This window comes from Bos javanicus, chromosome 7 (genome assembly GCF_032452875.1).
Source record: "Bos javanicus breed banteng chromosome 7, ARS-OSU_banteng_1.0, whole genome shotgun sequence".
Classification (NCBI taxonomy): Eukaryota; Metazoa; Chordata; class Mammalia; order Artiodactyla; family Bovidae; genus Bos; species Bos javanicus.
The window spans coordinates 59,960,535-59,975,246 of NC_083874.1; the positions used below are offsets into that span (position 1 = coordinate 59,960,535).

The following is a 14,712-nucleotide window of genomic DNA, read 5'->3' on the forward strand; positions in this document are numbered from 1 at the left end:
GGACACAGAGAAGCCATCAACCTACACAGTCAGAGCTGAAATCTGTATAATGCTCTTATTTATACATCAAAGAAGAGCTGGAGGCACCTCATCTGGGCAGAACCGACCTATGTGGTGGCTGAAGAAGTGGCACATGAAAACAACCCTCCAATTAAATCTCCATCTCTCAAGAAAACAAAACCCCTTCCTTCAACCCCTACCCATTCTGTGAGACCACATGGTGACCATTTCTAAGGAAAGAAATAGGAACTGGCTGTCCTAAATGCAAGGGTTGGAAAAGGACCATTAAAAGATGTTTCTTTGACAGATTATTTCAAGAAAACACTCAGGACTGATGACACAATTTAGAGGAACAACGGACAAAGCTTGACTATAGTCAGAAGAAACCCTTCACAGCTGATATTGACATCAGATTCCATGACACAGCACAACAGTGTTATGCACCATAAAGAGAGGGAAAGAAGGCTAAGGCATGGGAAGTGGGTAGAAGGAAGGCCAGGGGGCTAGAAGAAATGATTATAAATAATAGAGCTCTGTATATTCACTTTACTGTATAAACTAATTGTTAAAACCAATTTGTCAGCTAGATACCTGTCATAAATCAAAGAACATGAAAACTAGAAGTGCCTTGGAAAGTATTCAGTCCAGTATCCATATAGACAACATTTAATAAATATCTCTTTGTTCCCAATATATTTTTAACTTCAGAATCCAGCTTTAAAACAAAAATAACTTGGAAGCCTAAGTGTTAATACCAGCTAATACTTTGTGGGGGCTGTTTATTATGAATCAGATACTCATTTAATGCATGCAGTTGCCCTATGATGCATATACTATTCTTTTTTTTAATTTTATTTTATTTTTAAACTTTACATAATTGTATTAGTTTTGCCAAATATCAAAATGAATCCATCACAGGTATACATGTGCTCCCCATCCTGAACCCTCCTCCCTCCAATTCTTATTCCCTTTTTACAGAGGAAGAGACTGAGGTACAAAAAAATAAAGTCTGTGCTTAGGTAACCGTAAAGCAGGATATAAGAGGAGCTTCTTTACTTCAAGCATGGTTAAGGGAGGGGCTGGGATGCAGTGCCATGGTCTGCCACTTACCCATTGTCTCCATAGCTCAGGTAAATGCAGTTTGAAAGTCAGCCACTTTAGTGGCTGTTTTCTGGTTGAGAAAACTAGCCACTAATGTGAACTGCTCAAGGTCATAACTCTGATTAGAGGCAGAACTGGCACTAAAGCTTGTCTTGACATCTATAGCTCTTGACAAAATACTTAAGTCAGTCAGTTCAGTTGCTTAGTTGTGTCTGACTCTGCAACCCCCTAGGCTGCAGTACGCCAAGCCTCCCTGTCTTATGGAACCCCTATCTCTCTGGCTTGACCTCCAGATTCTCCCCGGAAGTTTAAGATATTCAATCCTTAAAAGAGCATGTAATTGAATTCTACATCTAAACTTATTTGAGATAAAAAGAATGATATGATCCCATTCCTTAATTTACTATTTCATTTACTCTTCATAACAATCCTATGATGTAGATATTTTTATTCATATTTGTAGATGAAGATTCAGAAAGGTTTAGTGACATGCTCAAAATTACACAGCTGGAAAGTGGTAAAGCTGAGATCAAAGCTGAGGTCTTCTGCCTCTGTGTCCATTGCCTATGGCTAATATGCTAATGCCCTGAGTCCCAGATACTTAGAGAGAGTCCAAGAAGCTTGACAAATTACATTAGGGCTTGCCGGCATGGAGATCCTTAGAAGGAGTGTGGTAGGGCTTCTAGAAATACAACAGGCTGAAGCACAGGGCTACTTGCCACCATATACATAGACAAAGCATGGATAAAATCTGATAAACATTTTAATATAGTATTTAACTTTAAGGAGAAAAAGGGAAATTCCTGGGAACCAGAAACAAAAGGAGAAACCAAAGCCAAGTTGGTAAGTTAGAGTAGATGGTCCAGAGATGCTGTTGGTTCTCAGCTGGGACATTGGCCCTCAGAGGTGGGGCTGACCTGCTAATACCACTTAGGGACAGAATGTGACTTTGGACCTGTGTGAAGCAGGGAAGCTGAATGGAGCTCCCAAAATAGCTTTGTGTTCCCTATGGCCTAAAATCTAGAAGTGCTGCAACTTCTATAAAAGGAGATTGGAAACTTCTCATAACCTGCCAAGAACATGCTTTCTGTCTGTCTGAGTTCCTGGAAAAAATAAGACACCTAGGCTTACACTATTACAAGGTGTGGGATATGAATTTACACTGAACAATGTAGTACCCTATCAGAGAACCAGATCTGAACCACTGAGTTTCTAAATTTCCAGGGAAAGCAAAGGCCAAAACTGCTCTGCTGGAATGCTTTCTGTAGTCAAGGCTTCAGGCAAAGACCATCTTTTAAAATGTTGAAAGTTCATTCACATAACTGAAAATACAAACCACACAAGAAAATGAACTATTGACACAGAGAGTCAGCAAATGCACAAATGGGTAGATCAACACTACAATAGAACTAACAGTAATCTGAAGATAATTTATAATAAGCATGGTTAAAATAATGAAATAAAAAGAATGAATAGAAGCTGCAATGAAAATATGGGACTATAAGAGCAGAAACAGAATATGTGAAAAATAGTAAAATATGAATTTTAGAAGTGAAAATAAAAGCATGGACATTTGGGACCATATGAGTAAAGTTAAACAACAGGTTTAGTCACAACAGAGAAGAAAATTGGTGAAACTGAAGAATGTTCTGAGGAAATCATCCAGAATGTAGCCTAGCATGATAAAAGATGAAAAATATAAAGGAACTGATTAAGCAAGATTGAGGATAGAATGATAAGTCCAACATACCTCTAACAGGAATTCCAGAAGAGAGACTAAAGAGAATGAGAGAGAGGCAATATTCAAAGGAAGAATGACTGAGCATTTTCCAAAATTGAAGAAAGACATGAGTCTTCAGATTGAAGAAGCACACCAAGTCCTAAGCAAAATAAATAAAAATAATACAATTTAAACATGATTTCCATTTCATTAAGGTTATAAGTCTTTTTGGATTTTCTATTTCTCCTAATCATTCTTTCTGGGTTCAATTATCAATTAATTATTCAACTCATGGAATAAAAGAGTTAAATATAAAGGATAGGAACATAAATTAATGAAATAAAAGCAAAGTAGAAAAATTAGAAAGGTAAATATGAAATTAATAAAATAGGAAACAAACAATAAAGATGGTCAGCAAAAGAAAAAATGGTTTTCGGAAAAGACTAATAAGATTGACAAAACTCTGGCAAAATGGATTTGAAATTTTATATTAATAATTAATTTTCACTCTACACTTTGAAGATATTATTCTACACCTATGTAAATGATCACTCAAGAGTATATTTTAAGTATCTTAAAGAGATGGAAAGCATTTACCAACTCACAGATCTCCACTGAAATATCTACCTAGAGGCGTACATGATGGAGAAGGAAGCGGACAACTTGCTATAAATAATAGGATATATCAAAGCTAGATATATTACGGTACAATTGCAAAACATCAATAACAAAACAAAACCTTAACAAAAACAGCGAGATAAAAGCTACCTACTGCAAAGAAATGGTTATGAAACAGCAAACTTCTCATCAACAAAAATAGATGCCACAAGAAATGGAATTATAAAGAAGACACAGTTAAACAATAAGAATAAAAGAGGGGATTAACAAAGAAATTTTTTAACATTTAATACCACGAAATATTGGCTTTTCTCCTATTCTCTTATATCTGGTTTCAAGTACATTAATCTTTCAATCTTGTTTATTTTTAAATGTAGGCATTTGAGTATATAAATTTCTTATAAGTAACACTTTATGAAAATGAGCTATATCTTTTACAACATGAATAAATCTTAAATTTATAATGTCAATTGCAGAAAATGCCAGTTGTAGAAAAAACATTTATATAAAATTTTAATACACAAAACCATAGTATTTTCATTTATAAACAAATGTCAATTTTTTAAATGTATCAGAATAAAGACTAGAAATTTCAAACAGTGTTGGCCTATAGGATGGAATCAGGATCAGAGGATGGAAGTATGAGGGCGTAAAAAGGCATCTTCAATTATATCTAAAGACTTCTTTTTCACTTAAAACACACACAAACTCAAACACAAACACATTAAATGCTTAAAAACAAAAAAACAAAAAGAGGACAAATGTGGCCTTCTGTCACTCTCAAAAGGGTGATAGTCTTTAAAGTCACTCTTGTCAAACACAGACTGTCTATTCAGACAGACCTGCCCAAGGTTTAAGAACAGGTTTTCCAGCTACTGTTGCTGTGAAACTAGGTAGCTGATGTTGAAACCTGAGCTATAAAAAAAGACACCCACAAAAATTTGATTCCATGGATAAGCAAGATCCCATTCCCATGTGTCAGAGGCATGACCTAAATCTGACTCAGAAAACAGCTTCTGAGAAATTTCATTGTCAATACACAGCCGATTTGGTTAAATCAAAAAATATATGCATGCCTGCATACATACATACATATGTTGTAGTAACACTTCAGAGAGTAAAAAACCATCAAAGGGAGAGGAGCTGAGAGGAGAGGATGGAGACTTCAGCAAATGCTGGGCCATCTTCAGAGACCTGACCCCAAACAAACACAGACTAAGAGTGACACCCAGTGGCCTGATTACAGGGACAGCACAGCACACAGGGATGGCTGGTTCCTAGTCCACACCATGGCTGCTTCAGGCGGCAAGTTGTTTGTGGGGTTTTCATCCAATTGCTGTGTTTTGAGAGTGTCTGTAATCTAGAGAGTGCTTTGGAGGTGTGCAATGAACAAGTGCCCCTCCCTTCTCCCTCTGCCACCCTTCTCTGTTTCCTGTCCACTCTCTCCTTCCTTCCCTACCAAATGTGCAATCTTTGGTAAATGGGGTCCCACAGGTGACCAGGTAGAGGCCAACAGGTGACTCTGTGCAAGTAAGGAGAAGGTGTCCTACCACCTCTGTGATACAGGGGATGATATTCTGCAGGATGAGTGTGTCCTGTGCAACTAAGCCAGCTAAAATGTGATGATCAGATTAATTTATGTTAATTAATCTGGGTTATTGTCATTTGAGGCATGGTATGAGGTTGTTGTTTAGTTGTTAAGTCATGTCTGACTCTTTTGCAATCCCATGGACTGTAGCCTGCCAGGCTACTGGAGTGGGTTGCTATTTCCTTCTCTGGGGGAGCTTCCCTCCTGACCCAGGCATCGAACCTGTGTTTCCTGCATTGACAAGCAGGTTCTTTACTGCTGATCCGCCAGGGAAGCCCATGGTATGAGGTACAGAAGTCCAATATAATTGATGAAATCTGACACCTACCTTCAATAGCCTATTTAATGGCCTCTCAAAGATTACCACCCACAACAGTAACAGCAATAATAAGAGTTAATGCATATTGATCATAATACACACACACACCCTCACATACACTATGCCAGACACCATTCTAAGGGATTTACATGTAGCTCATTTCAACTCAAGACAATCTTATGGGCAAATACTAACACTATGTATTTTGCAGATGAGAAAACTAAAGCTTAGAGAGACAAATTAACATATCCGAAGTCACCCACTGGTAAGCTAATGGAGACACAGGATGTGCTCCTGTGGCTATAAATGCCTATCAGGAAATCTGGCTCTGAAACTCTTTATTACTGAGCTATGCTACTTTCCAATGACCAGGGACCTCCTCATGACCAGTGACTTCTCAATGGTCAATCTCAAAGCCCTTTCACAGTGTTAAGCATCCCCCAATCTCCCACATGGCTAGTAGTTCCTCCTTCTTAGTTGTCTCCTTCACTACGTTCTTTCTTCTTCTGCTCTGTAAATGGTTCTTCCCATTTACAGAGCATTTACATTGGCATTTCATTCCTCTTAGAGAGGTACCTGGGTTCCCACATGTTTGTGTAGGGAAAATTACCTTCTCTCCCCTCTCCCTACAAAGGAAATAGCTTGTTCTTGGCTCACTCTTCTTAGTGGCTCTTTCAGTGAGGGAAGGAGTTCCAGTCTGAGTGTTCAGAGCCTAAGGCATTGCTTGGGCCATGTTTTCCCCACGTGGAGGGCTACAGTGTCTCAAGTTTAGCCACCTACTCGGTGTTTCCTCTAGTACTTCCTGGACCCAGGCTTTTCACTATTTCCTATCCCAGTGCAAGACACTCACCCAGAGAGACTTGGAGGTATTCTAGGACTCTATGACAGGGTGGCTGGAGCAGCCTTGCCACCTGCTGCTGACTGGTCACATGGTAGCTCTGTGCCTCACAACCAAGCCTTTCGGATTTAAGGCAGGAAACAGTAAAAGAGGCACTCTGTCATCCTGGCCAACACTGACTTCCCACACTGAACTTTCAGCAGATAGACCTACGTGAGAGGGAACCCTCCATTTACTAAGCAGTAGTCTACAGGTCCCTGTGCATGCACTCCCTTGATGGGGCCCCTTGATTGGATGGGAAGGTCTAAAAGCGGGCCTTGAGTTTGGAGGGTTGTGCTTCTCTCCTTGCACAGAGGAAAGCCTCAATGACCATCTGCTGAAATGAACTGACTCCTTTCCTGGTCACTCATCTTTCCCTTCCTATCACTTTTCATGTTGTCTAGGTTGTCAGAATGTGCTCTTATGGCTTTGTGTTACTAGGAAGCCCTGAAGCTCATCTGCAACCTGCACAGAATGGGACAGGACCACTGGGGAAAGTGGCCCTGCTCCAGCACATCCCAGATGGTCTATCTGTCATACTTACACTGGGGAATAAGAATCAGGATCTATGATCCTGGTGGGCACAAAGCCCACTTCTCCTGAGAGCGCTGACTTCCCAATGAACCACTGAAGCCCAGGAATGACAAAGCCGATGATCTCAATGCTTTCTCCCTGGTGGAAATTCAGCTCGTCCTTTTCTTCCCTCTCATATTCCTTCCAGGCCTTACATTTTCCTCTGCCTGTGGGAAAACAGCACACAGGTCAACCAAATAAGGCAGAAACAGCTGAGCCACTCACTAGCTTCCAATGTAATATGAAATGAAGTGTTCCCAAGACTTTAGAACTTTAAGGACCAGTGAAATTTCTCCCCCCTCTTCAAAAAAAAAAAAAAAAAGAAATTGGCAGGAATGATCCAGGGTAACTGGCTTTTCATTTGGCCAATCTAGGAAATTCAAAAAAGGAAATATCATCTACTTTTACCATTGTTTTATAAAAGAAACTTTAACAAATGTAGGAAATATAATCTCAGAATACTAGGTATTTCTTAAAACAGAATAAAGGCAGCTTGTGTAAAACTGGAAAGCTCACTATATTGTCTTTCTTTGTCTTATTTGCCATTACCATGCAAACACTTCATCATGGTTAGCACAGATCTACAGACCAGGGTGCGGACCACTGTAGGATCTCTCCACTTCTTTCTGGCTCCTTTGGCCATTATGACTGTCCAACTCCCTAGCTGTTGATTGTGTCTTCAAAATCAGAAGTTCCCACTGCTTTGGGGGTTAATAGTATCTACCATGAGTTAAACACTTACAATGTGACAAACTGTACTAAGTGATTTATAGATGTCACTTAGTTTAGTTCCCATGACAAATCTGAAGTTGGTTTTACAGTAACCTCATTTGCTATTGAGGAAGTTGTGGCATATCACGAATAGGCTGAGGTCACATTGGTTTTAAGTTGTAGGGCTAGAATCTGAACCCAGAACATACTTCACAGTCCCATGTTCCTAACTACAAGACCATACTGCCTCAGATAGATAAAAATCTTGTTTATGGTCGATTATTGATTAGATCTACTGTCTGGATCTGATAATTCCCTCTGTATATTTTTAAGTGTTATTTGAGCTCAGAACTTTAAAAATTGCACTTTGTGCTAGGTGTGGTAAGGCAGCTCCAGGGATGAAGATGAAAACATTAAATTTTATTATCTAGTAGATATAAATATACTTACAGATATATATGTATGTGTTTATGTATATATATGTGTGTGTGTATATATATTTATGTGTGTATATGTATATATAAGTATGTGCATCGCATGCATGCTCAGTCAAGTCCAACTCTTTGTGAACCTATGGACTGTAGCCCACCAGGCTCCTCTGTCCATGGGATTCTCCAGGCAAGAATACTGGAGTAGGCTGCCATTTCCTTCTCCAGGGAATCTTCCCAACTCAGGGATCGAACCCATGTCTCTTGTGTCTCCTGCATTGGCAGGTGGATTATTTATCTCTGAGCCACCTGAGAAGCCCATATATACCCACACATACACAGAGAGATTAACTAAAATGTATGTGTATATTTATGCACATATATGTATGCATGTATTTCATTATTCAACAAATATTTACTGAGCACCCACTATGTGTAAAGCATTCTTAATCTTCCTAAGCACAAAATTCTAAAGGAAATTAGAAAACATTTTGACTAGAGATTGAAAGCAGGCAGCTGCAGACCACATCTGGCCTACATGGGGCTTCTTTTTCACCCACATATTTTTAAAACCCTATGGTCCCCACCGTTTCCTAACATCATCTTCCATTCAGGCCCTCCATGCATCTGTGTGTTCTGCCTGCCCTTGGAAGCATTTATAGCTACAGTATAGCCCTGATCTGAGACCTCTCACTTCACAGGCAAGGGAACCCATGTCTACAGATGGTATAACTGACTTCCCCAAATGGAGTCAACAGCAGAGATAAGACAGGAATTCACATCAACTGACTCCAAATCTGTGGATAAAGTAGGAGGCAGAGCAATATTATCTCCCTACTAATACTGTCTTCAACTCAGCCATACCAATCTGATAGGAGCCTGTCCAATCCCTCTTCCTGGAAAGGCCACAGTTTCCTGGATAATTCTTTAGGAACCACCTGCAAATGGAAACACAGTGTTTGCAAACATGGATTTCAAAAAATTTGAAAAGTGAACAGAATAATTCATTAAAATAACAATGATGGTAATAATGATAAGTATTATTGTCATTTAGATTACTCTAATTTTAATAGTGGCAAACATTCATTGAGAACTTACTTTTTATCAAGCATTATGAAAAAGAGGGAAGCTTAACAAGCCTAGGGTATTTTCTAGCTCAGCAATTAGTTTGCCAGTTAAATAACTAACAAAGGATCCCACTCCATTCTACTGTCAGACTCTCTGACACACAGGGCCCATGACCTGGAATCATGTTTATTGTCACTCTGCTGGAATTTATACTTCCTCCCAGCAAGGATTCTCAGACTTTAGTGTGAAAAACATCCCCTGATATTTAAGGGGAGCTTACATAAATTGAAGATTTTTGGATCCAACCCCAAGAGAGACTGAGAAAGACCAGGGGTGTAAACTTGTAGTAAAATCTCCAAGTGACTCTGGTACAAATGGTCCCCAGTCCCCACAAACACTATATTGGAGATCAGGCAGTGTATTTATTCTTTGATGCAACGTCCATTTGAAATTTTGGGTTTTCTCTATTTCATCTAATTGTGCAAATCTTGACTGTTAAAAAAAACAAAAAAGATAAAAAACATCCAGGTTTGTTCCCTCCCTGGCACCATGCATGTCCATATCTACAAATGTGCCTAGTCTGTTCTGTGCAGACTTCAGTGTGCTCTGGGACCCTCTCCCAGGATTTGAGTGGCTACTCACTGGTGGAAAGGGAGAAGCAGGGGTTCCAAGGCTGACACTGGCACCAGGCCCCGCTGACCTGTCACCAAGGACACAGCTTCCCACTCAGACTCGCCTTCAGCCATCTTCACCGAGATTAACTCATTCTTGCAAAGTGTCAAATACTCCCCTTCCTTCTCAGCTGGCTGAGCCACAGAACACATGGCTCTGCAGAAGAAGTGACCTGTAGATAATGAGAAAAGCTCTTTCCAAGGAGTAGCAGGCAGTGAAAAGGGAGTATCCACTATGTATATTTCCATCAGAGCCCAAATACTTTTCTTCCTGAAAATAAAGTACACAGTCCAGGGAGAGGTGCTACAGGAGGTCTTTGTGACCCCAGGAAACTGGTACCAGGTTCAAAAAAAAAAAAAAAAAAACTGAGAGGGAATTCACTTAAAATAGGCACCAAAAATTCCAAATAATTCTCAAGAATGAGGTTTAAGTGGGACTTAACCTTGAGAAAATATGAAACAAAGTTAGTGAAAATATATTTAAGAGAACTTCAGTTATAATTGCAACCTCATGCTTAATATTAAGATCAAAAAAGAATAAATTAAGTTGATTTGGGTGAATATAATTTCTCCAACTAAATTTTATAGTTGTACAGTATGAAAGTTTTTCTTTCACGTATGATTCATGTGATACAATCAGAAAGAGAATTATTCCGCAAAATATTCTACAGAAATCTGGCTCTTTCACTGTGTCTATTGAAAGGTTATTGCTGAACCACGAAAGACGCCAGGATTCTTGGCCTTTGGAGGAGAAGAATTCAATCTGGGGCCAGAGATGAGGCTTGATCGCTTAGAGCTTTTGTGTAATAAAATTTTATTATAGTATAAAAGAGAAAGCTTCTGACATAGACATCAGAAGAGGGCAGAAAGAGTACCCCCCTGTCACTAATCTTACAGGATTAGTCAGAAGGTTTTCAGGAAGGAGAAACTGTCCTCAAGCAGTATACATTGTTGTTGTATAATCCCTGCTGCTGCTGCTGCTGCTGCTGCTGCTGCTGCTAAGTCGCTTCAATCGTGTCCGACTCTGTGCAACCCCGTAGACGGCAGCCCACCAGGCTCCCCCGTCCCTGGGATTCTCCAGGCAAGAACACTGGAGTGGGTTGCCATTTCCTTCTCCAATGCATGAAAGTATAATCCCTAGTACAGAGTTTAAACTGAGTTGTGTAGTTGACTAAGACTAAGGAATGTAGACAAAAAAGCTTGTCCTTTCCTCCTCCTTGAGAATTCCAGACCCTTATCTTCACTTCGAGAGCCCCAGACCCCTATCTCCTCCTTGGGGACCCTGGACTTCTGCCTCGGAATTGACTCTTTCACTATGATGTCATCAGTTGTTAAACAGTTGGTTGCAGCCTGGATTGATCCTTCCTTGTAAACAGATTAGTGGATGTTCCTCTTGGAACATTTTCCAACATCACTTTCTTCAATCTCATGAAATTATGCAACTTTTGTAAGAGTGGTTCTTTAATTTTGGGTGCACATTAGAATAATCTGCAACTTTTGAAAAATATCAAAGCCTGACCCCCATCTCTGGAGATAAACTGACCCCAGTGGAGCCCTGACATGGACATCTTCTTAAAAATTCTCAAGTGGTTCCAACATCAGACAATCAGTGAGGCTGGCCAACAGAGCTATTCATGTGATATTGATGTTAAACTGAGACGCTTGAAATAACACTATAACAGGTGGGTTCGTTTGTGAATATTTTCATGTTTGAATGGTTTTTTGCTTCCCTCTGTATCCTATTGCAAGGACTCTGATAACAAATATCCAGATAAGACCCTCATTCCCACCCCTACACCATACTCACCTTCCTGGATCAGGAGTCCCAGGTATATAGTTTCCAGGTGTTTATCATCTATTGACACGTGGATCTCTGTATCCTCAACCAGTCGGCAGTTGAGCCAGTACTTGTGGTCAAAAAGGAGATGCTCCAGACATGTAGATACATAGCCTAAGTCAAGCCCAACAGGATTCCTCAACAACATGATTCCTGCCATTAGCTGAGCATTAGGGTGAGCAATTTCCCACTTGAATTTCTCCCCCAGACTTTCATCCCTAACCTGACTACATTTAACTGGAATTAGAGCATAGAGAGGTAGCTAGAAATTTTCTAAAACTAATTAGTTCTTCTCAGCATCTGTTTGGAAGTACAAATCATTTTTAAATCATGTTTATTTTCAACATATTATGAGTCTCCATAAACGTAGAATGAGATTATCAAACCAAACTACCTTTCTATAATATACACATAGAGGAATCTCCAAGATTACAATGTTGACTCTGGGGGTTCCTGGTTCCCCCTTAAAGTTCTCCTGATCAAATCCAAATTCTTATATCCCTGATGATGCAGTGGCCAGGGAGATTCTCTATGATCCATAAATGAGTCAGGATTTACTTTAACATTCCTCTAACCTTCCCCTTACCTCATGGCCAGTAAGATCTCACTTGTTAAAACCAGACTAAAAACTATGCAAATTGCAAAACTGTAATGATAATGGATAGTATTTTAAACATTCCTATAAATTTAAATGACTTGTATTAAAATTTTGATTCTTCTCTAGACTTCCTTACTTTCATAAGATGCAAAACCTGTCTTTTTCCATTCTGACTCTCCATTGTACTGATTTAGGCCCTGTGTATCTTCTGTAACAGTGCCTATCATACTTTAATGTGCACAAAAAATCACCTGGGACATTATTAAAATAGAGATGCTGGTTCAGTAGGTTTAGAGTGGGCCTGTTGTTGTTCATTTGCTAAGGATTCCATTTTTCTAACAAGCCCCACTTGATGCTGATGCTGCTGGTCCATGGAGCATACTTTGAATAATAAGGATCTCTAATGGTCACAGAAGGAAATGGGTAGAATGGAGAGCAGAAAATCACCCTGACTACAAGAGAAGAATTTACGGCTTCTAGTGAAGAGCCATCTTGACCCTCCTCCCCTACATGAAATCACTTCCTGTGCTTTGCATGGAGCCCAGCATTGTCTAAGAGATGTAAAACATGCATCAATTCAAGAGGCCTCCTCTTGTTTTGTTTGGTTTTGCTTTGCAATTGTAACTTCCCTATCATGAGTTACTCTCCATGGAGATGATAGGTAAACTATTTCCCACCACACTGGTACTGGTGCTGTGCCCCAATATCCTTCTTTACCTTGTAGAAAACCCTGCATCCTGCGACCCCTTTAGCAGACAATTCCCCAATATCTTTCTTTGACTCTTACAAAAACATGGAACATGGAACTGGAACTATTTTGAACAGCTATTTAGATCCTACCTAAGGCTGGTTTCTTTTTCTTTTTAACCATAAATTTTCAATCTATCTCTATTTTGAATTTTGTGGATGAACAATAACTATTGGGCAGTTTTAAATGATCATCTAATAATATCTCCTTGAAACAAAGAAGTGCTGCATGTGACATTTCAGTGCAGTATCTGCTTTAGATTTAGTTCCAGGAACTTTGTGATATTTCAATTAGAGCATCCAATTAAGTGCTATTTCTTTTAATTATCAGAGCCACACCAATTCCTTAATGTCAAGCTCTACAAAATGGCTGATCTGAGACACAGGTGCTCCTTTACCTGCCTGCTCCATGTCATACCTAAGTTCAGGTAGGTGGAGAACTTCCAGATTTCCTCCATAGTCTTAAAGGTGATGAGGAACTGGGCTTTCTGGGACTGGATACCCACCAACCTGGCTGAGAGGTCCTGAATAAAGAGAACAGTGAGTCAGTCTGGGATGACAGAAGTATTCTGTGAACAAGTTCACATATGACAACATGCTGTGCATGAACTTCTTTTTTTGAGATATAATTGACATATAACACTGTATTAATTTTTAGTGTGCAATATAATGATTTAACATATGTATATATTATGAAATGATGACCACAGTAAGTTTAGTTAACATCCACCACCTCATATAATTACAGATTCATTTTTTCTTGTGATGAGAACTTTTAAGGTCCATTCTGTTAGTAATTCAAATACTCAATATAGTATTGTTAACTACAGTCACCATGCTATATGTTACATCCCCAGCACTTATTTATAACTGGAAGCTTGTACCTTTTAACCACTTTCACCAATTCTGGTGTAGATTTTTTACATCACCAGAAAAACAAAAAGGAAATAACCTAAATGTTCATCAATAAGAGACTGGTTAAGGTAAATTATGATTCATCCATTCAATGGATACATTATATATTATAAAATTATAATATTATATATCCATAAAAAAGCTCTTTGTGAACTGATATAGGCTCCAAATGTACCCTCTGAATGAAACAACAGCAGCAACAAAAAGAAGCCAAAGTGTAGAACTGTGCACAGAAAATGTTATCTTTTGTGTTTAAAAAAAAAAAGTACATGTTAGAGGGTGAAGAATGTATCACAGAAGGCACTTTGGAAGTAAATTCAATTGTGAATCTCTGTTTAATAATTATTTTTATGAAACCAGCCAACAGACAAACTAAAGCATACAAAAATAAAAAGTATCCATAATCCCTCCTCCTAGAGATCATCAATGTTAACAACTTTGTCTATGAACTTTGAACCTTTTATCCTGAACATGAGTTTCTACATAACTATTTTTATATGAATAGAATCACATTACTAAGTTGTTCTGTAATAGTTTGTCACTAAACAATGTTTTATGAACCATTTCCCAAGTCATTAAATAATCTGCATTATTTTTAATGGTTATATATGCCATTGTCACACATTAAGATAATTAATTCTTAATGTTTTTTTATGATTAGACATTTGACTTGTTTTAATTTTTTAACATCCTAAATAGTACTGTGATAAACACCCCATATCTAAATTTTTGCATGCATCCTTGATTGTTTTGACACAAGTAATTCCAAGAAGTGTAATTGGGAATACACGTTCTCAATCCTAAAATACAGGAGCCAAACTACCCTTCAAAAGGCTATACAATTTACACACAAACAGAGCAAGAAGAGACCTGCAACACTTACCCCTCTTTTTAAAATACCTGAATAAAAAGGCTTGAATCACTGCCCAGACTTGGTTTTC

The 14,712-nt window shown here is 38.8% G+C and overlaps 1 protein-coding gene across 6 annotated transcripts in view; it reads right to left on the reverse strand.

Annotated features, from left to right (window-relative positions):
* SH3TC2 (SH3 domain and tetratricopeptide repeats 2) overlaps nucleotides 1–14,712 on the reverse strand; it is a 54,795-nt gene that overhangs the window by 21,740 nt on the left and 18,343 nt on the right. For all 6 annotated transcript variants that reach the window (XR_009737626.1, XM_061423968.1, XM_061423967.1 and 3 more), the window contains 5 exons: nucleotides 13,275–13,380; nucleotides 11,482–11,625; nucleotides 9,646–9,847; nucleotides 8,800–8,873; nucleotides 6,768–6,963 (listed from right to left, as the gene is read on the reverse strand). Coding sequence is in view for 5 of the 6 variants with exons in the window: in XM_061423968.1 (XP_061279952.1) it covers nucleotides 6,768–6,963; nucleotides 8,800–8,873; nucleotides 9,646–9,847; nucleotides 11,482–11,625; nucleotides 13,275–13,380 (722 nt within the window). In the remaining variant the exon portion in view is untranslated. The remainder of the gene's footprint in view (nucleotides 1–6,767; nucleotides 6,964–8,799; nucleotides 8,874–9,645; nucleotides 9,848–11,481; nucleotides 11,626–13,274; nucleotides 13,381–14,712) is intronic.